Below are 25,986 nucleotides of genomic sequence, written 5' to 3' on the forward strand. Positions count from 1 at the left end.
TTCCTGAGGTTCACTTAAGGCAATTGTCTGAGTTCAGTGCTACTGAGAGTGAATGCAATGGAAGTAAAATGAAATGCAGTACCTGCTATTACAATGGTGATTTACACTCACTTGTGGCAATGACGTGCAATTTCTAACAAAGCAAATACTCTCTGCCCTAATCTACCAACGACCTTTAAAAGTATTGAGTATAGGGAGGTCAGTTTAGTCCCTCTGAGTTCTAGCAAGAAACTCATCAAGTCTGGGTCTTGGAACAAGACTTTAGCTAAGAGGCCCAAAGTCATAAAGTCCCATGCCTGCATTATCACCAGCAAGCTGTTGGGAAACAAAAGTGCAAGCCACCATGGTGCAAGAGGCAAAAACAACAGAATACAACCCACCACCCCCACAGCCACGGCCTGGATTGTGTCCCTGTGGGCACTCACTGCGCTGGCATTGTGGTAGTGGTGGATCCCAGCTGCCATCCTCCTGGCACATGGCTGTGTCACTGCCCAGCAGCACATAACGGAATTCACAGTCGAAGATGACGGTGTCACCATAGGCATACTCAGCTCTGTACCTGCTCTGCAGCCTGCCGTGCTCCACCTGGGGCTGCCTGCAGCTCACCACTGCATGGGGGAAGCAACAGAGCTCAGGTGATGAGTGCTGGGTCAGTGGGGGATGATTTAAAGCATTGGAGCTGTTGGAGCAGTCAGGGTGAGTGGGGCACAGGCAGCCTGATCTGCTGTTGGCAACTGCTAACATAGGGGGGGGCAACTGGGGGACCTTTAAAGCTCCCTCCTACCTAATGAATCCACGATTCTTGGAGCACACATTCATCAAACAGGATGAAAATGGGCATGGCAACTCAGCAGCATTTTTCAAGTCTTTGTCCAACATCTTTTTTCTTATTAATTGGGTTTCTTTTCCCCACTTTATTAAGAATGAGAACAAAGGAAAGACAGCAGGTATCACAGCAAGCTTCTGAACCTTGGCAAGCCTCCTGCTTCTTCCATTCTCAGATGAATACCCCTTCTCAGATCCCCTATGGGCAGATTGCCACTCACCTTTGCACTCCGGGGCTGGCTTGTTCCAGACACCATTCACGTTGTCATTGGTTGTACAGAAAATAGAGGCATCCCCCACCATGGAGAACTGCTTCCTCCCCCTGCTGTCAGTGTGGCAGTGGTAGGTGACAGAAGCTCCGTAAGTGAAGAGCGCGACGTCACCTCTGTTGTGATCTCCATTCGCTATTTTTGGAGGGGGCAAACATGGAATTGCTAAAAAAAAAAAGTTGAAAAATTCATGTTAATTAAACGTGTGGTTTGAAGTTGAGACACAAATGGCCCAGGTGCCAGAAATTAGAGGCAGGTCTCAGGGCAGCTCTGCCTCACGACTGGGTGGTTTGGGGGCACATCCCTGTGATGTGCAGCTGCCTTACTGCCAGGGAATGCTTCCATGCATGGAAGGAAAGCACCAAGAAAAGTGTTTTTAGAGATTTCCAACATGCAGTGAACGACCAAAAGCCTTCTCTATCTTCATCCATCCCCAGTCCCACTCAGCAGGACTCTACTTACGTTCACAGATGGGAGGATTTCCATCCCAAGTAACATGCCCATTATTAATCACACACCTAATCTGGGAATTTCCAACCAGTCTGTACCTGTGTGGAACAGAGTGGAGGGAATTATTTGTCAAGTGCAATTCAGGTTTTTTTTTAATTTCATTTAGAACACCACCTTTGGCTTCCTTGGAATTAAAGCCGATCAGGAATTTGCCCAAGTTAACCAAACAAGTGGAATGGTTGATAGCAACTGCAGTGAAACTATAACTGTGACAACCTGTTAATTATAGCTAACTGTAATTAACTATAACTTAACTGTAACCATAAGCTCCGACTTCAGAAGTGAAGTGTTTCCTTCAAAAATATATTAAAACATTGGGGATGGTTTAGCAGGGCCCTGAGTGAACTGGAGCTTGGCAAGAACTAGGTGATCTTTAAGGCCCCTTCCAACCTATGGCATTCCACAATCCTAAGAACCATTTCAAAGCATGAAAGGAAGAAAACTCCTTCTTCAAGCTTTCAAAGGAGAAGTTAAAAAGTACTTTGATTACAGTCTGCCATTACCTACACCAGCATAAGGTTTCTGATAGAACAGGCTTTAACCTAGAACAAAAGGACTTCAGAAAACCCACCAGGGAATATAAAGGCCTTTTAGCTTGTATCTGATTTGCAGAGTCAGAGCATTGGCTCTGTAGTCACTATTTCACAGGAAATTGGGCTGGACATCCCCTCAGGGTCACAAGGACCTGCAGGACCCCAAGTACTCCCAGCTTACCCAGTGTCACAGCTGTAGTTTGCTGTGGACCCAAAGGTGAACTGCTGTACTTCCACAAGCCTGCCATTGGTTGGCTCTCCAGGGTAACTGCAGGGCTTTGCTGGGGGACAACAGGACCAGAGTTAGTTCTGCAGGTTCATGGAGAAACAGGAACACCCAGCAGGAGAGCAGAAGACCTCTCAAATACTGAGCAAGCAGATGGACAGCAGTTCTCTGGATTTCCCCTTCCACTCTAGCTTGTGACATGACCCGTGTTGCTGTCAAGACCAAAGGATTCTCCTACTGAAAGCCTGAAATACTGTTATTGAACTAAATGCTCACAAGCACCTGAGAGAAAAATGCACTTCTGAGCACAGCCAGAGTCAGTGGTAAAGGGCAAGCAACATCCAGACAGATCCCACTGCCACCACTTCCCCACCACCAGAATGCTGCCCAACGAGCCAATGGATTCGCCCAAAATCAGAAGCCAACCCCAAATGTACTCACGTAAGCAGAAGTTGTTCAATCCTTTCCAGCTGTTCTTTTCACAGATGTAAGTGTTCCGGGCTCTGTAATTCCTCACGTAGCCTGGCCGACATCTGTATTCCACCACTTCAGAGGTGGAAAAAGTCCTGTTGTGCAGGTAGTCCTCCTTCAGTTCTGCAAATGAGAACCGTGGCGGAGCACCGCAAGCACCTGCCAACAGAAACACCATCAGGAAAACGCTGGGCAAACTGCAAATTTGACAGTGGCTTGCTCTGAAAGTCCAGTCCATAAAACTCATTGAAGAGGGAAGCAAAGGGGAGAAGGGCAGACTGCAATGGGGATGAGCATCACTCCATGTATCACTCTTCACTGCTCACACCTTGTCCAGCACTTTCTAAGGATGGTAACACATCCTAGACCAACAGCTTCCTTATCCTCAAGTAGCATACAAGTCAGTGCACCTTTGTTTCCTAGCATAATTTTACAGCCATTCTGCACAGAAAGCAAAAAGGCAAAGGAAGACGGTTGCGATCAGATTCACAGGTCTCTTCAAACACAAAGGCAAAGAGGAAGATAGGATCAAGGTTTTGTGAACCTCAGGAAGCAGTTTCCCCTGCTCAGCTCACTTCATCTTTGCTTACCCTGGGTGCCCACCACCAGGGCAGCAGTGAGGAGCAGCACCAGGACGGCAGCACGGCCCCTTGCTCCCACTGACACCAGAGCTGGCACCATCATCATCCTGACCACGTTGCAGAAGTCACAGCATTCTTTTTGCAGGCCAAATATCTTCAAAAATAGTGGGGGAGGGGAGAAAAGCGTTGAGTTTACTCTTGGAGTCACCATGGCCGATTGCAGATTCTAAGCTGTTCCTGTAGGCTTTCCTTCACTGGTCTTGGCACGTTTGAGCTTCAGTTTGCATATTTGGCCGCTCTAAGGATCAGAGCACTGTCTGACTTGCAGCTCTCCAGGATCATCCCTTGTGAGCCCAAACCCTCCCAGGGTTACACACACTCCGAGTGCCCACCTTCCTCCTGGAAGCAATACAGCCCACCTTGGTGCTTTGCCTAGATGTGACTGATGAGAAATTGCTTACTGAAAGAAAGGAAAGCTAAGCACATCCTAATAAATTCACTCCTCCCTTTTTCCACTGCCCTAGCTGAGCTCTTCTTGCTGCTGATTCATTGTTCTGGCTTTCCTTCACTCCCTATTACAGCTCTTGGTTTAATTCAATTTATTTTACTTTTCCCTTAGCTCAGTCAAGCTGCAAGAACACCCCAAAATCCCACTCCTGGAGCTCAGCTCACTTTACCTGGGCTCTGCAGAGGACGGCACCAGTCTGGGCTCTGCAGGCAGCGATGGGTGCATCCAAAGGCACTGACACAGCCCTGCTGTGCTGAAGGAGGGGTTCTGATCCACCCACACGCTCAGAAATGGCTGCAACATAGCCAGCTGCATGCTCTGCAGGGACCAGACCCGTGCCAATTTGCCTATCAATGATTAACTCCTCCTAGCAAGAAAGAAGATGTTTACCCAACCTACGAAACAAAACGCTAGAAAATTGAATGCGACCCAAGCAGATGTTGAAATTGTTTGCTTTGTGTGCAAAGCTGCCAGTCGAAACAGTCTGGGGGTGCAGGCATCCAGAGCTGGTCCCTGCACAATGCCCATGCGTGTCCTCAAGATGATGGCATCCCTCTGGGCACTGCAGTTCTTACCTGAAAGCTTTATGGCAATGCCCACAGGGTTTCCTCACTCAGTTCAGCAGCACTCTGGGCTCAGCCCCTCCACTGATGCTGCACACAATTCCTACTGTTCTCCACCAACAGCGTTGGCAGAGGCCACAACCATTTGCTCCTTTTGCACTTCGTGCATTTTCACTTCAGCTTCAATTGCTATCACAAATTCAACAGTGCCCTTTTCTCCCCGGGTTGCATTTCTCATGGCTGGTTCTGCCAGAGCAAAGATTTCTTTTGGCAAAAACAAACAAAAAAACCCCACAAAAACCCAACCATCTCCCATCCTCAGCCCCAGAGGGAAACATTACCTTCCCAAAGCCTGCCTAAGCCCCAGCCAAAATGCAAAAGAGCAGATTTGGTTCTCTAAACCACAGCAAGCTGGGCCTTGTTTAGTCACTACCAGCAGGCAGTGACCTCTGCTGACTATTTACAAGAAACCCAGTTAATCCCAAACCCAAACATGGGCTCTCCTGGTTTATTCTCTCCAGCTGACACAGGACAAGCCCACCTGTGTGTGCTGAAGGCATCGGGACGCAGCTGCACCCACAGGGCCATGCAGTGCCTCTCATCTGTCCCCACCTCACAGCTGGGTAAGCAGAAAGAAAAGGATATTCCTTCATGTCATCCAGGGTGTCACTGCAAGATAGAAGTGGGACTGCAAGAGAATGAATGCTATTAACGTCATCAGAAATAAAAGTGCCAGAGGTAGAGCTTCCCTCTAAACCACGTGCAAATCCAGCAGATCTCTGCTCTTGGAGAAGAGCAGAAGGAAGAACTGGAGTTATCCAACATCTCAATCAGCACAGGCATCTTCCAAAGTGATTTCACCCATTGCTCTTCTAGACGTTTTTTTCTAGAAAAAGAGATTTGCTCTTAACGTAACACCTCAAGAAATCTGAAAATGTGAATTCTGCTTCCTCCAACATCATCATTTTCAACATGGATTACTTAGGCAAGAGGATGGCACCCACCTCTCCTGCTCCTAAGCCCCCTGCCCCAAGCACACCTTCACCCCCAGTGCTTCCCATGCACTCTTTGAGCTCAGCATCACCCACTGTGTGCTGGTTTGGTGACGCAGTTACAGCAAACAGTCACAGAAAGGGAGAGGAAACAAGATTTTATTTTTAAAACCTCTGTATTGTAAATAAACGCTCATGGGGTAATTGTGCGTAAGTGCAAAGGGTACACAACACAACAACTCTGCATACATTGCTTTTTTCTTTAAAACCTAGAAAAAAAGACCATTAGAAAGCAGTAACACAGCAGAACTCTGTGAAACACAAAACATCACCCTCCCCACGCACAGCACAAGGATGCAGCTTGCAAGCAGCACACAGTAATGCAGAGCAGCACCCTGAGACCAGCACAGAGCACCTCTGACATCAAAAGCGGATGGAAATAGAAATCAGGGAGATACAGGAGTAAGATCTGGTGCTGGTGCAATGCTCACAAAGCAGGCAAGCCCACCGCTGGACATTCAGCCCATGGTGAGCTATTGGAGCGTTTGAACACAGCCCAACACCACAGTATGACCAGCAGTGCAAACCCCCGTGAAGCCTAAATTCAGGTAAATTGTGCAACCCTTATTTATCCTGAGCTGTTTGCATGAGCGGTGCCAGGGCAGTCAGGTGGTTTCAAGGAAGTGCCTGGCACCCAGCACGGGCAGAGGCTCACCTGGGACCTGCAGCACCCACGCTGTCCCCTATCATTCACCTGCACTGGGAATTTGCCACTGCTCTGCCTTACAGACACAGGTATTAAGTTAAGATGCAGTAGGAGAAGCTGTGCTTTGGCTTAAAGCGCTGAGGGACGGTCTGGCTGCTGCAGATGGCTCTGTCCCAGCACCAGCATGCAGCTGCTGCAGCATCGCTTGGGGAGCACAGCAACCCACAGCCAGCCACCACTGCAGAGCAGACATTAAGCAGCAATTAAAAACTGATGACTACCGACACTCATCAGCTACATTCATGAATTCTGGCAGGAAAACATGGCTGTGCCTCTTTACAGCCATTAGCTCCTTAACGTTACACATACACCTAACTCCTCACCACCAGTTATTACACCACATTGTGCGTGAACAGCTCACAGTAGGCATCTGCTGGTGGTTCTGATGCTGCAGGTTTGCAGCCAGCCCACCCCAGCATGTTTGTGCATTGGAGGATCACTGCTATGCTATGCAGCCTATAGAACTCTTCCTTCAACTTTTTGTTTCTCCTTTCCTTTCTCCTCCCATCCCTGGCTTATTTCTAACAAGGACAACTGCTCAGTGGGAACAACCTAAGGAGTAAAACCAATAAAACTCTGGTTTTTTACCCCCTGAATTTCATCCCTCTGGAGCATAACTGGTTAAAATCAACATAAAACTTTTGCAGACTGTACATCCTAAAGCGTTCGGGGCTTCTGCTGTGGCCTCTCATCTCAGCTTGAGAGAATAAAAGCTGTGGGAGTGTTTACAACACAAATCCCCAGGTAAGCCTCAGCCCACTGAGCACAGGCAGAGTGTGTGGGGCTCAGGTATCTGCGGGTGGGCACTGATTTACACACTTAACACACACAGCCTGGGTCCCATGATCACAGATCTTGGAGTCGTTGGACGGAGCAGGTCTGTAACAGCATCCTCCTCAACCCCAAATGCCCATTTCTTCACCTAATCACAGGGCTGCAAACCTGACAGTTTTGCCCTAATTTCAAGGGGGACATTAGGAGTGAGAGAAAATGGAGTTTGGCAAATAACTCGTAAGAGAAAAGTGAAAACTCGGAGTGTCATCACCCCACCTCTTGGCAGGGCAACCCAATAACAGGCAGCCAGCACTGAAGGAGTGCACCACCTGTGCCCTAAATACTTCAACAGCTTCAGCTCCACAAAAGGCAGCATTACATCAGCAACATTCACAGCTTACTCACATGTGAGTACAGAAATGTGCTGTGGGTCTAAAAATTGGTACAAGAGACGAGTAAAAAACCATCACACAGCACACACACACGTGGCCCCACTGCTGCTCCTCACCTCACCCACAGCCCGGGCCCTTCACTACCTTCTGACAACAACAACATCTCAAAATGGGTATAGCAATAGGAAATGTTCTGCAGAATTAGCATGACTAAGCTTTGGTCAATGAATCCACAATTCTCTGATGCATGTATGAGTGCAAAACATCCAAGCTGATGGTGAGAGGTTTTGGCTAAAGTAAAGGGAACAGGACAGTAAGCATGGAATGCAGGAAGAAAACAGTGCTGTGCAATGCAGAGTGAGGAATTTTTGCTGCAAGAGAAAAGCATCCACAAAGCCCAGGAGAAAAGAGAACAGGGTGAGGCATGCAGTGGACAACCAAAGCAGGGTTTGAACCCAGAAGCAGCTTGGCTGTTCCAAGATGGCAATGAGCATGGAGTGCACAAGTGAGCACATCATGTCCTTGTCCCCTGCAGTGGGTCATCTTGTAGGACTGGACAATCCTGTAAGTGCCTTTTGCCACAGCACATGCAAAACCCTTCCCAAAGTAAAGCAAGAGGCTCAGGTCTGGGGGGATTCAAAGCAACAGCCATAGAAGCCAAGCGATACCTGGAGTGCTTCTGCTTGTTAAATTGCACTGAGTAACTGTGTTTGAGCTCAGAGATGATAAAGATTGAATAAAACCTGGGAACTGGGTCTGATGAGAACATCTTCCAAAGAAACGTTGCTTCAGCAAGCAGGGAGAGGCCCAGAGGCCTCAAAGCATGGGGACAAGCTCACTCACATGTCCTGCTGCTCACACACACAAGCACACACACGTTAAAAGCAGCTGAAAAAATCTTCTCAGGAAGTTTTCTGCAGTGCCATGGCAGACACTGAGTGCTCACAAGGACAGGATGGCTGCAGGAAGGCACTGCTCACTGCGCTCCCAGCTGGCACCGTGTCCCATCAGGCTCCTGCTGTCCATTGCAGCCCTCCACCTCTAGGCCAGCCAGCCTCTGTGGAGAGAAAGGCACAGGTTGGAACACGGCTCAACCCACGGGTGCTAAACCACAGGACACCACAGAAGATGCTTCACAGCACAGAATCCAACCAGCTCCGCGCAGTGGATCTACCTGGCTGCATCCACCCAAGGATCTGCTAATGAACTTGTTCCTGAGCAGATAATTTCTTCCTGCTTTGCCATTCAGCCTCTTGCAGAGCTCTCCCAGCTGCCCCAACCCTGGGCATGCAACCTTCACTGAGCACCATGCAAGAATGAGGTCGATTGCTACTCAGGGTCACTCTGCTTTATTCCTCTCCGCAGGAAATTACGCTTCCAGACAAATGTTAGAAAAGTCACAGTAATAAATTCTCCTATCAGCCACAATGAACACTTCTGGTTCTGATAAAACACCTTCCAGTGTCTCACCAAGGGCCACAGAAGGAACACGCATCAGTACAAGTGAATGCTGCATTCACTAAAACCTGACAGACATGATGCCCTGCAGCAGCTGCTGCTCATTCCACATCCCAGAGCACAGACATTGGTCCCAGAGACCTGAGCTGCAGTGCACAGCAGTGCTTTGGACACTGCAAAGGGGTGTGCAATCAATGCACACCGTTTGTCTTGTTACCTCCTTACCCAACCATCACTGTTCTGCACTAAAACAGCAGGCACAGCTCTCAAGCCAATTTGCTGACAATTAGCAGCAGGCATCAACATTTCTGTCCAACATTCAGGAAACGCAGACCCTACGTTCTTTCCACTTGTGATAAGAAAAATATAATATCTGAACAGCTTTCCCAGCAGTGACACTTAATAAGTAACCATCAGTTAACTCACAATAGCTGCTCACATGCTGTTTTCTCAAGCAAAGCACCACTATTAAGAGAGGGTTTGCAGAGGAATGAAGGAAGTTGGACCAAACTCCCTTCCTGGATGCCCCTGAGGAATTATTATTATTATTATTTTAAACAAAAGGGAACTTGAAGCATAATGTTAGAAGGGTAATTTTTCATAGCTGGCACATGCATTCGTTTTCTAAACACAGCCCCTTGCAGTTCAGAGAACAAAGGCAAAGCTGGAGGACTGAGGCTGTGGATGTTATGAAATGTTGCACTGCAAGCTCCCCCAGCCCAGTTTCTTTCTGCTTTTCCCCTCTTCTTCACCATTAAGGACCCTGAAAGCTGGGATGTAGGCAACTTTGGGTGAAACACTGCAGTGTTTGCATTGCAGAGGCTGGGCAGCTCCCAAGAAGGCCATGGTTGCATTCAACACCACTCAAGGCTGTGTGTGCTTCTGTAGCTTTGGCAGGGTAGAATTGCTTTACCAGTAAAACCTCTCCGCAGCAAGTTAAAAACAGGAGATGTAAATTTAAGACCAGTCCTGTGTCTTTTTATCCCAGGAAATGTGTATAAATTGAGGCTCTACACGACGACAGGGAGTCTCATGGAAAAAACAAACAAACAACTGGAAGAGCTTCACTTCAAGGACAAAGTGCAAAATCTGACTTTTGGCCAAGTCAAAAGCTGCTCATGCCAGTAGGAGTAATGAGATCAGGAGGAAACTCATCTCCCCCCACAACAGCAGAAGCTGGAGGTGAGGCAAAACCTCCCCAACCGAACCTTCATCTTCCCTCCATCCATCAGGAAATGGAACCAGCAACCATTCCCCTCTCTTTCCACTAAATCAAGCTCTCTGCATTTGAAGCCAAAGCACCAGCAGCAAGAGGATGGGCCCGCAGGTCAAAGGCAGCCCCATGTCCCAGGGTCCAGCATTCTGCAGTGCAGATGCAACACCCAAAGCTTTCCAGAATGCTCACAAAGATGGGTAAAAGCAGATTGGATCTTGTGGTCATCCCAAATGCATGGGGATGGGCTGTGCAGGGAAACACACCAAGAGCTATCCCATACAGTCAGGTCCCAAACATGAATTGCAACCAGCTTCTACAGGACCAAAACAACAGTGCACGAGCTGGATGAGGTGAAGCATCTGCTAAGCAAAGCAAGGGGTCACCCCAGGGTCTGCCACAGCTGCTGCAGCAACAGCACAGCAGGGAGAGCCCAAGGTCTCCTGGGTGACACTGGCTGCTGGCTCCGTAGAAAGGGGTATATAGACAAGAAAACACTCTTCCTGTGCAGTGGGTGAAAACTAGCTCTGCCCTGCTCACCCCAAAGATGCCCCCAGGGGAACATGATAGAGGAGGCAGCAGCAATCCTACTAGCACAGCAAGGCTCACTCACAGAGCTGCTTCCCAAACATCCTCACCAGTGCAGCTCTGAACCCCTCCTCTCCCTGTTGCTCCATCCATGCAGCTCAGCCCAGGCCACAGGAGAACACCACTGGTACCACGTCCTGCAGTGCCCTGTGATGGACAGCATCACCTTAAGGGTGACAGCACAGAAGGGTTGTGGATGGAACCTCAGCCCTGCTAGCACTCTGCAACCATCAAGGTCCCCTTAGTGACTAATTACTGCACAGCAAGACCTCCTTCTGCTCAGTGCATTTGTCTTTTCCCAAAGTAGTTTCCATGCAACTTCAGCCAAGAGAAGTCCTACTTACTAAAGCACAACAGAACGCACACAAGCTGCTCTCAGCGGTACTCACAGGCAAGCATTTCCCACTTGAGGCTGCAAAGGAAAAAGAAACAGCATAGGAGAGCTCAAAGTGCACTTTAAAGGTAGTTTACAAGCAACAGTAACAGCAGTGAAGGAAATGAGGAAAGAAGGGAAGCAACCCAAGGGGTTCAGGGTAGGGAGATCACTGCAGGCTTGCACCTGAGCTGCAGCAGCTCACTGAGTGGCTCCATCCAGGGCAGAGCTCCAGGACAGCACTCACCATCCCTGCCCAGGAGCTCAGTGGCTCCTGAGCTTCAAAGTTTTTGATGCTACAGCATCACAACTACAAACAGCACAACTGCAAACAGCACAAGTGCAAACAGCTTGGAAAATACCGAGCTGTAAGATGCCTGAGATTAAAGCTGTTAATTGTTATCTGAAAATGAAGCCCCCTATAGCAGAGCCACAGTTTTACTAAGATGTCTCACACTGCACCAAGGGGAACAAAATGCACAATGACCCCAACCAGGAGCCTCCAACCTCCCCCCTCCACCTCACGTGATGGGACACAGCAAAGAGAACCAATTTTCAACCTGCAAAGAAGCAAGTGGGGCTTCACATACCACGCTGATGGGGATCTATGTGATTTCAAACAAAAAGAAGTGCGAGGTGGCAAAAAACCAAGCAGCACCCAAACACCAGGAGCCCAACCTTTGCTCAACCAGCTGCTGGTGGGATCCATAGGAACGTACATAGGCACTGAGCACTGGGATTTCCCCAACTGCTCTACAGCTAGAGCAGCACTTGGCTGCACCAACACATTTGGACAGAGATGATATTTGTAACTCTTTCCAATCAAGCTTTTGTTGGAAAGCACGGCCCAGAATGAACCACCCAATGGTTCATTGGGTGGATGGAACAATGGAAACTTGCCTGCACGGGACAGGGTTCTATAAACCTCTGGCACCACAATTCTAGCTTCATGGAGAGATTTTCATGCATTGCCTTGTTTATTTTCAGAGTGCCCAATGCAGAATGATTCCCAGTGACATTTGGGTATTTGGGGGTACTTCTGCCGGGACTACAGCCATGGTTGGGTGACATGGGTGGCACGGGAGGGGAAGCAGAGCAAGGCACCACCTGGACAGTGGCTTGCAGCCGGGGTTGAGCAGCTGCACCTCGAACCTGCAGGTCAGTGGGGCCGCTCCCAACGCTGTGATGCCGCGGGCGCTGCTCCGTGGCCGTGCTGGCCAGCGGCGTCAGGCTGCTCCTCCTCATCCTGCCTGGGCTCTGGATCATGGGAAGGCAGCTCTGGTTGCAGGTGGAGGACATCACAAGGAAGGGAAAAGGGGAAGGAGATGTTACGACTGCAGTGCATCCCCGAGAGCCTCTGGCCACATGCAGACCTGCGGTGGTGGATGTCCTACGCCTGCTTTGCTTGCAGATTTACTTCCTTCTGGGTTTGGAGTTAGTTTGTGTTGGGTTGTTTTGTTTTGGGTTTTTTTGCTTACTGATTTTTACAATTGATTCAGGAGAAAAAAAAAAAAAATAGAAAAACTTCCCTTATTTGTATTTCTGCTCTCAAAGTAGTTTGTTCCCAAGGAAGCAGAGCAGGAGCATCCTCTGACTCCTCCAAGCAGCACCAATGATTTCAGCACAGGAATCACACGAGCAGCAAAGCAACAAGTCTGAGACAATGGCAGATAACCCTTCTCCCTTGGAGCTCTTTCTAGAACCTCCTCCAATGCCATGGGGTGGCTAAAAGCCTCCATGCACCACTGGAGCTGAAAATGTGCTCAGTTCAGATCAGCTCCCCTGCAACTTAATGCAGTGGTAGGTTTTGTGGTGCTTAACTGGGGAGCCTTACTGAACCAGCTGTTCAGTGGCATTCCCCAATACCTGCAGGCACTCTGCAAAACAAAAGCATGCCTGCACAAGTGAGCACAAAAACGGTGGAAACTTCCACAGAATGCTTGCAAAACATTGGTGAGATCCACAAAGACAAGGGCAAGGGCAGAGAGCCACCAACCAGCACACTACAAACATCCTCACCTCAAAGGAAGGGATGAGCCCCATGCTTCCCTCCCACAGCACAGCAGCAGCCTGTCCTGGGGCTGCTGACCCCACAATGCACCCCAAGGTGCAGCCTTACAGTGCCTATGGCTCTGCAATGGGCTGAGAGCTCAGGAAGGCAGCAGGAACTCCCTAACTACTTTGTGTTAATAGCACTAATCCAAGCAGACACACCAAACAAGCCTTAACAACGAGACCTAGCATTTAAAGATGTACATCCTAACCCAAGTGGCTTCAGTTTGCCCACTTCCACCCCATAGAATACCTGTTCCAAATATCTCCCACTGTCTTGGGAAGCACATACAACTCTACATGCAATGAGTTCTGCTTCTGAAGCAGCCTTGCTGGCACTGAAAGCAACCACTTATAGCAGGGAGAGTTTCAACTGACTTATGTCCACAGAAGGCAAATGTTGAGCAATCACATGAACCACGAGGCAGAACAAGGCAGCTCAACTTACTGAGTTCAGGGAAGGTTTGTCCCGGTGGGTGTTCACTGCTTCCACGTTCAGGCTGATCGTCTCCACTTTACAACCTTGCCCAAACAGAATGAGGAGTTTATTGGAGGAAGTGCAATTTATTTCCTAACCCACGTAGAATAAAATCATATTATAAGTGCATGCCAAGTGAGCAGAAGGTTGTTACTTGTTTCTAAACTAAAACAAAAAAATCTCAATGAACAGTTCATCTGCATGGAGAATTCACACTTCAGTTACTTCCTGGCTTTGACCCTCACTGTGAGAGCTCAGAGCCTCATCCCCTGACCTCGAGTGTCTCCAGGGATGGGGACATCCACCCCACTTACTGTGAAATACTTTGTCCTTGTATCCAATCTACACCTCCAACACACACCATCCCACTGCTCCCACCGCCATCACCAAAAGCACTGACAGCAACAACTGCTGTTCCACACACAGCTGCACCCACCACCCAAAGGAGCCACGTACCGTAGGCGACGGGGGTGAGCTTGAGGATGGCATGCAGGGGGCAGCGCAGGTAGGGCAGCTCATCTGCAGGAGAGGCAGCAGCATCAGCTTTACCTTCAGGAGCAAAGGTTCCACCACAGCCCCCCAGCGGCGCTCAGGGGAAACCCAACCCAAAGCACAGGGAGAACTACAGCAGCTCAGCACTGCTCAGCATCACACTGCCCCAGCAGCATGCCCCAGCTTCCAGGGGCCTGGTGCTTTCTCTTGAAGTGACCTCAAACAGTGCTCTTCCCACAACAGATTGCTCTGTGCTGATCAGTGAGCAGTGCTCTTTGCAAAGTGAGGAGGAGCCAATTCCCATCACAGAGCACGCTGCATATAGTGTTTCACATGTGTCCTGCAGAGCATCGTTGTGCCATGGAGCACTGCCCTCACTGCTCCACCAGAGCACAGTTCCCTTAAATCAAAAAAACCCAAATCCCATAGAGATGCTCCTGGTTGAAGCACTTCTGGAAACGAGGGCTGAGCAGAAAGGCAGCAGGGCAGGCACTGAGCAGACAGCGCTCTGCCCTCACGGGGCACATCCTGCAAAGCTCTGCTGAAATGCAATGGTTAAACCATTTCAGAAATGGGTGTTTTGTGTTTTTTTTGGGTTTTTTTTTTTCTTTTTTAAAGCAGTTCCTCCACTGTCAAGAAAAATCAAAACAGCAATTACCAGACACCCACCCAAAAACCCCGAAAAAGAGCAAAAATAGAAGCCAGCCCCCACCAGCATGCATTTATTTTTGTACCTGCACTCTTATCCAGAAAGTAAGCCAGGAGGCACCTCATCACTGCCTGGTGGGAGATGACAAGGACGTTGCCCTGCCGCTCCAGCTCCATAATTACGGGCTCCAGGCGCTGAACCAAGTCCTGGTAGGACTGCAAAACAAAACAGGAATTTTTGTAAGGGGTTTTATAAACAGACTTGGAGCAGAAGTAGCAATTAACGCAGCTTCACCTTCAGGAAAGTATCGGTTAAAGCATCAAACTGCAGAAGTGATGGAGTAAATAGAGGGGAAAAAAAGGAAACAGCTCTGGGTGAAATTGGATGGCAGCAACCCTCAGATTACAGGAAGTTCAGGTTAGTGATAACTCTTAGCAAGTGCAGTTTGAAAAGAAAATAAACCACTAAATTACACATTTAAATATGGCTGTAAAGTAAAACCAGAAGTGACTCCATCCCCACCCACAGCCATTTCTCTCTCCCAGGGTGATTTTCCATAGGGACAACTCAGCTTCAGCCAACTGAGAGCAGCACAATGAACCTGCTTCACACACTGCTGGAACAGCAAGCAGTGCTCCTTTCCTCTAAGAGAGCTGGGTTCACTAGGGCTTTTGATTTCTCATGGAAATACTGGGGACAGAGAGCTGAAACCAAGCAACGCCCCTCCATTTCACTCATCACACATTGCCCAATGCATACTGCAGCACTCTGCTTCTCTTAAGTGCTCTCACCTCTCCTCCAGGATAGCGATAGAGGTATTTCTCCTGATCCCTCAAGGCAAACTCATCAGGGTATTTGGCTTCGATCTCTGCATATGTCATCTCTTCACACACCCCCTGCAGGAAGCACAACTCCGTGCAGCATCACTTCAGGAGGTGTACAGCAATTCAGTACACAAATACGAGCACAACACCAGCATTTCTTTTGCCCTCAAAAACAGAGTGAGAGTGCCAACCTTCGCCCAGCAGCAAGGCACTGCATACACCCCACAAGGGCGTGGGATGCTCAATGTCACTCCTCCCAACACCAGCTGGAGTGCAAGGTCTGCTGCTGTGCAAAGCTCTAACTGTTCCAGGTGCTTTCAGCCCTAGTGAGTGACCCCAAACCTCCTGATAGGGGTGGAGGGTGTTATGCACAGCCATGGCTGGAAAACTCGAGCAAAGGTCAGGAAACACTTTTATGCCCAATTTAATTATTTTCCACCTAGAAAAGCAGAAGGCTTCACCGTGCCCCACTCACAGCATCAATCTCATTGAGGATCTTCCACTGTTCATAGGTGACCCCCAGTGACTCAGCTGTCTGGATGGTGCGCTTCAGCTGGCTGGTCCACACCTTCAGCTCCACAATCTCCTGCTCCTCAATGAACTTCTTCAGCGCCTGTGCAAACTGAGAGAGGGCAGAGGAGCTCAGGAGCTGCACAGGGCAGCTGCCCCCCCACACCTCCTTTGCAGTGCAGCCATCTGGGTGCTGCAGACCCACACCTGCTTGCCGCGTGGTGACAGCCCAGAGTCCCCTCCAATCTTGCCAAGGAGGTTGTACTCGCTCTCGCCGTGCCGGCAGAGGTAGATGGTGCGTGGCTGCACGTGGATGTTCATTAGGTAATAGACGATTTTGCTCTGGATGTAATCTTGGACTCTGTTCACTAGGAACCGCTGTCCCACATTGATCACTTTAATGAAGGAAAGATCTCTGGAGTCAACATAAAATAAGAACACCCACACGCCGGGTTTGACAACTGACACACGTGCAGGCGTCCCCCAGCTCTCTGCCCTGAGTTAAAGGCATCAGCGCCACTGCGGGGACACAGGACACACCGTGCTTGCACAGGGAGCATCACATTCAAATCCACTGCAACCTGAGGGCATCGCCTTCGCACGAGCAAATCTCAGCTTCGGGAGTGCTTCAGCACAAGCATTGCAAGTCTTTGGGCACAGAACACAAAGCAGCAAAGCAAAGCAGCTCAGGGACAGAGCACAGCCCGGGCTCGCTGCTTACTTGTCGTACTCATCGGGATCAAGGGGTTGGTACGTGACCTTGTAGCACTCGATTCTCTTCAGGAAGTCATCCATCACATTCTCCCTGTTTCTTTCGGGGTAATCGGGGCTGGAGACTTTCACCTCCTGTCGAGCAGAAAGAGGCACATGGGGAAAGCTGAGCAAACATGACAGGGAGCAAAAGCAGCACTGAACATCATCATCCTTCCCTTCTGAAACTAGTCAGCATTGTTTAGTGCTGCCCAGTGGAAAAACCTGCTCCTGGCAATGCAACAAAAGGCAATGGGGGAGGCACACTGCAGCGCTTGGCCCCGGTGCAGACATAGCTGCCTGTCATCCCATGTTCAAGGTCAAACACTGTTCGGCTTCAGCTCACATCCAACTTCAACAACTGCACCTTCAGTTTTTACAACCCATGAACCTCCAATAGTATTTACAAGCTGAGATGTAAGAGCACTATGCGGAAGCCTCGTTCAGCCCCCAGCCCTCCTTGCAGGAGCAGCAAGGTGACACACGGAGCTTCAGCCCCCAGCTGGCACCTGCAGCAGAGGGAATGCCTGCAACCATCAGCAGCCGTCTGAGCGGGATCCCGACCACCCTGCACTGTGCACATCAACCCTAATGCCAACAACCCAGCAGCAGTGCTGTGAGCAGAGCTGGTGACCTTGCACAGCACGCAGCTCCGTGGCACAGAGCCTGGCAACGTACCAGGATGTTGGCAGCAATGACCTCCGGATCGTCGCACACGGATTCCACAAAGAACACCTGTGAAGGAGGCAGTGAAACATGTTTTAGAGGACCAAGAGCTCTGGTTTAAATCACAAGTCAAAAACAGCTCCAGCACTGTGATCACAATCACAAATTAAATACAGCAGTGCTACCTTGAAAGCATTTTCCTTAGCAAAATTTAAGATCAGGTCCCGTCTTTCCCGAGTTGTGTTGGTTGCATCGAACACCTATCAGAAAATAAGTGGCAATGAGAAAGTTTATCTGCAGCTTCTAAAACAGCCCCAAATGATTAGGGGTTACATTTGGGTTCCCGAATGCCCTGGGCAGTTTTGAACAACCCAGATACGAAGCCCCCATGGTGTGTTTGGCTGGGAAAAGCCTTACAGCTATCTGCCCACACTCCTCCAGGAGGTACGCCTTCACGTCCTGTAGGGCCACCAAGGCACATCGTCTGCAGGAGAGAAACGCAGTGTCAGAGCAGGTGCAAGGCATTCAGATTGGAGGTCCTCCGAGTCTCTGAGATTGGGAAAAATTCAGCTGGCTGTTCTCTCCTCAGATGGAAAGAAGCGAGGCTGGGTGCCCCAACTCCTGGGGGCTCTACAGAGCTCAACTCTGTTTAAATCCCCATTTTCCCATGCTCCCATCCCTGCCCTTGGGATGCCCCAGTTGCTGCCTCTACCAGTTGAGGCTCCATGCAGACCCCCAGCCCCACTGCCCTCAAAAAGACATGTCTGAGGGCAAAAATCCACACCTGGGAACAGCACCCAAGGTATCCCCTGCACTCCCTGCTCCCCTGGGTGCTCCAAGCCCCTCCTTTCCATCTATTTCTCCTGATGCCAGTAACATTCCCACGCATCCAGGGATCCTGCCAATGGATCTGCGCACCGCACCACCTCCTTCCGTGCCATTCAATGTTATTTTGTGCTACAGAAACACACGGGCTGCCAACCCCAAGCCTAAGCAGACCGCAGGCCATCTGCGCAGCCCCGTGACGCCAACTCACTTGCGGATCTCCATCGCTTCTTTGTTATCGTGCCTGAAGAAGTCATAGGATTTGTAGGACTTGACAGCTTCCCGGCGATACACCCCTAAATTGAACACTTGGGACACAAAATAACGCCGTGCTGACATGGGTGCCCACCGACACCCTCCCACCTGTGGGCAGGGGGCCGTGGGGACACACACCTCGGGTGGGCACCCCGATCCAGTTGAGGTAACGTGTCAGCTTCTTGGAGACGTAGGTCTTGCCACGCGCTGGCAGCCCGATCATCACGATGAGGGTGGGCGAGTTGGTCATGTAGGATGCCCACGCTGCAGGAAAACGTTAGCGTGGAGCCCAGCGGACAGACAGAGCCGGCCGTCCTGCTTGCAGCTGGCTGCGACTCCTAATGAGTCCTGCAAGCAGTGTTAGCTAATGAAAGTGATTAGCAGCGGTGCACCTGCTGCAGCTAATGGGGCTAACGCGGTTCTCGGCGGGACAAATATTTACCCAGGAGACGCGGGCTGCCAAGGGCAGAAGAAAAATGGCTTGAGGATGGAAGAAAACATGGGTTTAAGCAGATGGTCACGGAAAACAGGAGGTCAGGAGGCAGCAGAGCTGCAGCGAGGCTGAGCTGAGGTTGTCAGCAGCACGAAGGGCACCGGCACAGCGGGGCTTCGCCGCGCGCACTCAAATCCACGCGTGCCGTGGGAACCGCGCGTTTTGTTACAAGCGAATCCGACAACCGCTTTTTTTTTTTTTTTTTTTTTTTTTTTTTTTTTTCTTTCCTCCGCGAAAAGCGCTCCGTGCGCGGTTCCGCCCCGGTACTCACAGCACTTCTTCTCCCCGCCGCGCTGGGCCCCGGTTCTGCCCCGCGGCGCGCTGCCGCCGTGCCGGTACGCTGCCGCCATGGCTCCGCGCCGCCGCGCTGCATGCAAATGAGATGTAAATCGCTCCCCGGCAAGCGGGCGGGAGAACGGCGCTACGCCACAACCCCAAGCGCGCCCTGCATGCAAATAAGATCGACACCGGCCGCGGCGCGCGCCGCGATTGGCAGAGCGGCCCAGCGCACAATGAAACAGCGCGGAAAAAGATCTCGCGAGAAACAGCGGGCGCTGGGCCGGGGCGGAAGCAGAGACGGGCGGGCGGGGGGAGGAGGAAGAGGAGGAGGGAGGAAGAGGAAGGAGGGGGCGGCGGCCGCGCGAAGGATGTTGCGGCTGCGCTGCAAGGCCCGGAGCGGCACCCAGCCGCTGCCCGGTCTCACGGCACACTCCCGTCTCCGCGACATGCAGGCCGCCCTGGCCGCCCTCACCGGCGTCCCCGCCCCTGCCCAGCGGCTGCTGCTCGGCTTCCCTCCGCGGAGCCTCGACCTCAGCGACGGCGAGCGGCGGCTGGGCGAGCTGGGCATCCACTCGGGTGAGGCCTGCTGGGCGGCAGCGCCTGCGCTTTATCATCTCCGCTGCCCCGCGGGCTGCAATTAGCTTAATTAAACGAGGCTGTGACCCAGCGCGGCGGGCCAGGGGGGGTTGGAGCGGAGCGCCGGGTGAGGCTGCGGGGTCCCCGCCCTGGAGGTGCTCGAGAACCGCAGGGATGCGGCACTCGTGGGTCCGGCGGGGATGGGTCGGTGGTTGGGCGTGAGCTGTCGGTTCCTTTCAGACCTTAGCGATTCGGTTCTGTGCCGATCTGTGCGCTCAGCTCTCCCCTCTGTCTGACAGGAGACACGCTCATCGTGGAGGAGGACACGTCCAAGCCCAGCGCCGGCTCTCCGGTCGTGGCCAAGAGGATGATGGCGGTGAGGGAAGCGGTCCCCGTGCTGGCCAGGAGGGTGGTACCAGCTGATAACTCGTGTCTGTTCACCAGCGTGTATTACGTGGTGGAGGGAGGTGTGTACGACCCCGGCTGTGCCCCGGAGATGCGCAGCCTCATCGCACAGATCGTAGCCAGCGACCCCGAGGCGTATTGTGAAGCAGTGCTGGGGAAAACCAACAGGGAATACTGCGACTGGATCCGGAGGGATGAAACCTGGGGGGGAGCCATCGAGGTTTCCATTTTATCCAAGTTTTATCAGTGTGAAATCTGTGTGGTGGACACGCAGACAGTCAGAATCGATCGTTTCGGGGAGGATGCCGGGTACACCAAGCGGGTCCTGTTGATCTATGATGGGATTCATTACGATCCGCTCGAGCGTAAAATCCCCGACTCGGACGTTCCTCCCCAGACCATTTTCTCTACTTCTGATGATGTTGTTCTCGCACAAGCCTTGGAGCTAGCAGACGAAGCCAGACGGAAGAGGCAGTTCACTGACGTGAATCGCTTCATGCTGAGGTGCATGGTGTGCCAGAAGGGACTGACGGGACAAGTGGAAGCCAGAGAACACGCCAAGGAGACGGGACACACCAACTTTGGGGAGGTGTGACAACCTGCATGAGGATGGTTACATCTACTACCTCACTCATCCGGAATCAAATTCTGGATTTCCAGATAAGCTGTATGTAATCACAAAATTCCGTTCACAGAGCTTGAAAAGCGTATAAACGATGGCCAAGATGCACAGGTTTGTGGGGTTAGTGACTTTTCCAACTGATCTGAAATAGGTTGTCTTCTCGCATGCTAATTTAGAGTCATTTGGCAGGTGAAATACACTGGCAGCTAAAACCTGATTTCTGAAATAATCTTCTCTTTGTGTGTGTGCTCTGAGTGGCCATACAGAACCAGGCTTGTTCAATACTAGTGTAAAAAGCGAGCCTCTAAATTACTGAATTAATCTATTAGTATTATGTTTTCAGGGTAATTAAATTAAGGGTTTAGGAAATGTGTGTATCAGCACTATTTATACTAAAAAATAGACTCTGCGCATGGAAGCAGCCCTGCTGCTGCTCATAGGGTGCACAGCTTTTAGTGGAAAGAGCATCCCTAAAGCTGCCCTCCACTATGTTACTATCAGAAGTAGAATGTATCGTTTGTGAAGTCACGGCTTTAGAGGAAGAGGTGGCCTTTAAGCTTTAAGATAGCCTTCTTAAAAGTAACGAGTAGGTGGTTAAGTGTTGAATTAAACTTATTAATCCTCCATAGGTAGTTTTTAGTTGCTTGGAAAATAACTATCAGCCCCTTGGTGTTTACACTGCATCGGAACATAGGCATGTTACTGGGAATACTTGGGTTCTTCTTAATATCTCAACTTCTGGCAGGAGGAAAATACGGTAATTAGGGAAGTATCTTAATTTGCATCTGTCTAATACATTGGAATGGTCTTCATTTGGCTGTAGCTGATCTCACGGCCACAGTGTTACTAAGCTGTAGCAGATTCCAAATACTGTAAATGAGCACTTTAAGGTCTAGTTCTCAGTTGTTTTTGCTGGTAAGAAGTCTTACCCTTTTTAGAAGGACGGAGTAGTAAATCCGGAAGGGAGGCCTGAGGTTTCTTCATCTGCATTCTGCCTTAATGTGTTTGATTTGTCAGCGATGACTGTCGAGGAGCAAGACTTTAATTCGGATAATGAAGGATGCAGTTGAACTGTCAGAACAAAACAAGCTGGGTGAAACGCCCTGCTTCTCACACTGCTCAGAATCAGGGAAGGTGGATTTGATTTCATCAATCTTACCTCGCAGCAAAGCTGTGAGCTTAACAGTAAGTGCTTTGAGGACTTTTAAAAGGTGCTGTAGAGGTGCGTAGTACTGAAGGGGATTTATTTTTTCCTTTGTAATGCCTGTAATACACACTTGTTTTACGGAATTTTACAACGTTCTTAGCCTTCTATCACTCTGTTTCCAATTACCTCTCTTGCTCTTCTACAAATGGAGAGCAGGAACGTGCATCTTCAGTTTGAGGCAGAAACAAACCTGCTTTCCAAATGGAATCAATCTTAGTTTTAGAGGCCTCCGCTCATTGAGGCTCATAGCTGAACTCCTGCTGAGAAAATCCCGTTTTCTGTAAGCAGCAAATTGAGGTTCTCAGCTGAATTGGACTTTGAAATGCAGAGGGGATCTCGCAGGAAACGGAGCGAAATTGTGCGAGTGCTTTGCTAAATGGAGGCAAGAATAATTAAGGATAAAGAATAGAATTGCCAAAAGCACTATGGACCAGTTTTCATTTTATCTCAGTATTAAAATACGTGTTCACACTGTTGGGAGTTTCCAATAGAAAACCACTTTGCTTCCAGTGTTAAACCACACTTTGCTTTTCATCCATCATGAGAAAAAACAAATCATTACCAACAGCCCTCGAGAAGCTTACGAACCTGAAGAGGGAACTTGAAGATGACACTGATACGACTTGAGACAAAATGCTGCCTAGGAATGAGACCAAGAGAATATCAACCCTAAATCATGTTCTCAGCTTTCGCACTGAAGAGGTGAGGTGCCTGGGACGAGGAGCTGTTCCTCACCGTTTGCCATCTGTGACATGGACAATACCTACCTCAGAGAGGTGTACTTTGGGTGTCTTTGAAACAAAAGTGCTGTCGAAGAGGAAGATACGTATTTATTGTCTGCCACGTTTGCAACGGCGTGGACTTTTGGGAGCAACACTTGGAATTTTTTTAGCTTTGTATCTTGGGTGGATTTCTGAAAGCCTGTCCAAATACTTTTGGGGAATTACTTCTCAGTTGCAGTATTTTTAAATTTAAAATTAGTTGTATTGAACCTGGAGTGTTTAGCTTTGCTTTATCGTGTCTGCATAGCAAATCCACTAACAGAGCAGGAGTTCCGTGTGAGGGAGATGCCTCAGAGTCACCACTTGGGTGTTTTATGGAGTTGCCTAGAAAATAAAATCCCTTTGGTTTACAAAATATCAACGGGACAGCTGTAATTTGTGTTTGTAAACGTTGATGTTATCCTGTGCTGACAAACTGTTTCAAAGAGCAAATAAGTGGGGATGTGGACAGAGCTGGAGGAGCTCCTGAGCTGCGTTAGAATGGGGAGTTGTAAAAGAATGGAACATCAGGATGTTTTTTTAACATCTTTTTAGCAGTGTTTATCTGCCCTTAATGATGCAGCTGTGGCAGTACCACAAAAATGGGATCCTGGCAGCAGTGGGGTGAATTTCTGAGCGTCGCTGATACGTTTGCACTGAGCTGTTGTTACAGATATTTTAGAATAGACGTGCTGTGGGCTCAGGTGGAGGCAGGCAGCCTGTAAGCTATGGGTGTGTGTCCTTACCAATGCCACTTACTCCCATCCAGGTTGAAATTAAACACCAATTTCCTCACTGAACGCTTCAGCACAGAGGTCAGCAGTTACTCAGGCCCTGGAAAATGAAATTCTTACTTCAGAGGTGGGCTTGGTAGAAGCTGCATTGTTCATCTTGGCTTCCTTGCCTGTATTAGATGTCAGTTAAGTGAAGAACTTCAGTTTTCCAGTGCCTGCTGGCCACTTCACCAGCACTAAAATCCTTCCTTAAATAAGAAGAGCCTGACACCTGCATCATGTCGCCTTTTACAAGCACTGCACTGTAGGAAGAGATGCACATCTCATGGATTTAACAGCACTTTAAAAGTTGGTCTGAATTTACGTGCTCAGCAGATACCGAGCGCGGACTTCGCTATGTCAGCAGCAGAGCAAATGGTGTTAGCAAGTGATTCTCAAGTCTTAATTACCACTGTAATACAGCGTTCCACTTCATGTACCATCAGTGCAGACCATTTGGAATGATATATTTCCTTAAACACGTCACTTGAACTGCAAAAATTGTCGATGCACCAATAAACATGACTGATGCATGCACCCTTGTTTAGTGTAGTCTCTGCCTCAGCTCTTGAATGCCAGGTTTTTGCTCTATTCACTGTTGTTCCACCAGTGCATTTTTTACAGCCTTCACATCTGTAGCACGATCTTTAAGTAATTTACATCTGCTTTCCTCTCTGTCTCATTCACTTTTCCCTTTGGTACTAAGGGATGACCATATCAAGAAGGGCTCTGTCCCACAGCCCTTTGAGGACAAATCTTCACTTTCAACTTTTCCAGCCACATAATATATAAAAATACAAAATCACATCTTCAGCAATAGAATTTTATGCTTTTAAAATAGTAAAATACCTCCCTGATGTACTCGGGCATCAAGAGGAGTGACCAAAGAGGTTTATACTCTTCCATTTAGATGTACATGTCATTAAACAGACATTAGGACTTCTCTGTTTAAGTAACATCCTGTCCATTTCATGGAAGCAATTGCCTACATGGGCAATATTAGGAGGAAATCAGCCCAAGTCTGTATTTCCCCAGCTATAGCTGTGGCTTGCTGGGATAATGGCACGGCAACTTCAGTTTGCGAAGCAGTTACTTTTCCATGCCTTTAATAAGTGCTTAATTCCTCATATGACTTTGAGAGAAAGGGGAAAAGCAAAATTCTCCTGATAGAGCTGATAGAGCATGAGTTTGTGTGTGATTCCTTGGTTCTGGACAAGAAGAAGAAATAGTGGGGAGAAGGCAGAAGGAAGGAGCACCTCCCTGTGTGGTGCAGGGTCAGAACTCACTGCACCTCCTGTTCCCTTGTGGCACCTGCAGAGGAATGTCCCATTCCCACCCTAGTTTTTCAACAGCAACCTGTTCAAATACACAACAGTGCAACAGTTGTGCTCCGACACAGCCAACAGAGCCCTCCAGAAGCTGCACTTACAGCAAAGGAACACAGCAGCCATCGCTCCAACCACGTCTGACCTCCCAGCATTGTTTGCTCTGTCACAGAGGAAGCAGGAGTGAGGGGACAGGCAGCAATAAGGGCAGCATCTGATCTCAGCAGAACTCTGCTGACTGCCTTGCACGCGATGCCACGTGCCCATGGGCCAGCCAGCCCTGCACCAAGCTCAGCTCAGCCCTGTCCCAGCAGGGGAAAACTTTCATAAGAGGAACACTGCATTCTGAGCTTGCTTTAAGGAAAATTGCAGCTCTTCATCATACAAATTAAACGTCTGCCTGGGTTGTAAATGAAGCTGCGCCTTCAGTCTTACAACCACCATCAGGTTTCACTCTGCGCCGGATGGAACAGAATGAAGTTCCTTTCAGTTTGCTCAAATCGAGATTTCACTCCTCTGAGTGTGAGCAGCAGATGGGTTTTTGTAACAGAGCAATGCAATAGGAGGGTTAGCAAAATCAGGTTGGCCAGGATTGCAGTGCTCTTGTGGATTATTTTTAATCAGTGCCTTGGGGAAAGTGCTGGGAACTGCACTGCAGAGCCAGAGCTGCCTCCTCGTTTGTAGGGTTAATGCTAAGCAAGCCATGGAGATCTCTACCTCTTTTCTCTAAAATCGAGATAATAAATTGGGTTCCTTCTCAGTTCACAGCCATACTAAGACCTCCTTATTTCTCCAAGCCAGAGGATTACCCAATCTCTTCCATAATTAGTTTGTCAGCTCGCATACATACAGCTCAGTGTGAGGGGAGGGTCCAGCAGCCCTGCAGCCAAACCCAGGTCATTATGTCAGCAGTGCCTTATCTGTGTGGATGCAGTTCCTCCATGCCAGACCTGAATCACCCACACTCTGCTGTTTGTGCAGAGGGCGAGGCACGAGGTGCCT

The 25,986-nt window shown here is 49.5% G+C and overlaps 3 protein-coding genes across 4 annotated transcripts in view; 1 reads left to right on the top strand and 2 right to left on the bottom strand.

Annotated features, from left to right (window-relative positions):
• Positions 1 to 5,355, bottom strand: part of LOC122168304 — a 53,260-nt gene extending 47,905 nt beyond the window's left edge. Inside the window, 7 exon segments of the mRNA XM_042833485.1 lie at positions 426 to 608; positions 1,047 to 1,259; positions 1,557 to 1,642; positions 2,319 to 2,418; positions 2,805 to 2,993; positions 3,425 to 3,569; positions 4,093 to 5,355. Coding sequence (XP_042689419.1) covers positions 426 to 608; positions 1,047 to 1,259; positions 1,557 to 1,642; positions 2,319 to 2,418; positions 2,805 to 2,993; positions 3,425 to 3,521 — 868 coding nt within the window. The 5' untranslated portion in view covers positions 3,522 to 3,569; positions 4,093 to 5,355.
• A 264-nt stretch (positions 5,356 to 5,619) lies between these two features.
• PFKFB2 (6-phosphofructo-2-kinase/fructose-2,6-biphosphatase 2) lies at positions 5,620 to 19,401 on the bottom strand. 2 transcript variants are annotated; one of them, XM_042833793.1, is made up of 14 exons: positions 19,308 to 19,401; positions 18,682 to 18,807; positions 18,500 to 18,596; positions 17,881 to 17,947; positions 17,649 to 17,723; positions 17,476 to 17,532; positions 16,769 to 16,893; positions 16,255 to 16,462; positions 16,013 to 16,159; positions 15,505 to 15,609; positions 14,799 to 14,928; positions 14,029 to 14,091; positions 13,543 to 13,616; positions 5,620 to 8,467 (listed from the first exon to the last, which is right to left on the bottom strand). In XM_042833793.1, exons 1-14 carry the CDS (start codon positions 19,384 to 19,386, stop codon positions 8,387 to 8,389), a joined length of 1,434 nt encoding a protein of 477 aa, XP_042689727.1. In that variant the 5' UTR covers positions 19,387 to 19,401; the 3' UTR covers positions 5,620 to 8,386. The 2 variants fall into 2 exon arrangements, with proteins under 2 accessions (XP_042689727.1, XP_042689729.1); XM_042833795.1 differs by lacking the exons at positions 5,620 to 8,467; positions 17,476 to 17,532; positions 17,649 to 17,723; ... (2 more) ...; positions 18,682 to 18,807; positions 19,308 to 19,401 and adding an exon at positions 11,041 to 12,320 and having other exon boundaries at positions 16,255 to 16,442; positions 16,769 to 16,863.
• A 282-nt stretch (positions 19,402 to 19,683) lies between these two features.
• On the top strand, positions 19,684 to 24,196 carry YOD1 (YOD1 deubiquitinase). Its single transcript, XM_042833810.1, has 2 exons — positions 19,684 to 19,891; positions 20,191 to 24,196. Exons 1-2 carry the CDS (start codon positions 19,684 to 19,686, stop codon positions 20,889 to 20,891), a joined length of 909 nt encoding a protein of 302 aa, XP_042689744.1. The 3' UTR covers positions 20,892 to 24,196.
• Positions 24,197 to 25,986: the final 1,790 nt, after the last annotated feature.

This window comes from Centrocercus urophasianus, unplaced genomic scaffold, assembly GCF_019232065.1.
Source record: "Centrocercus urophasianus isolate 14NV4802_14NV808 unplaced genomic scaffold, USGS_Curo_1.0 seq_42, whole genome shotgun sequence".
Lineage (NCBI taxonomy): Eukaryota > Metazoa > Chordata > Aves > Galliformes > Phasianidae > Centrocercus > Centrocercus urophasianus.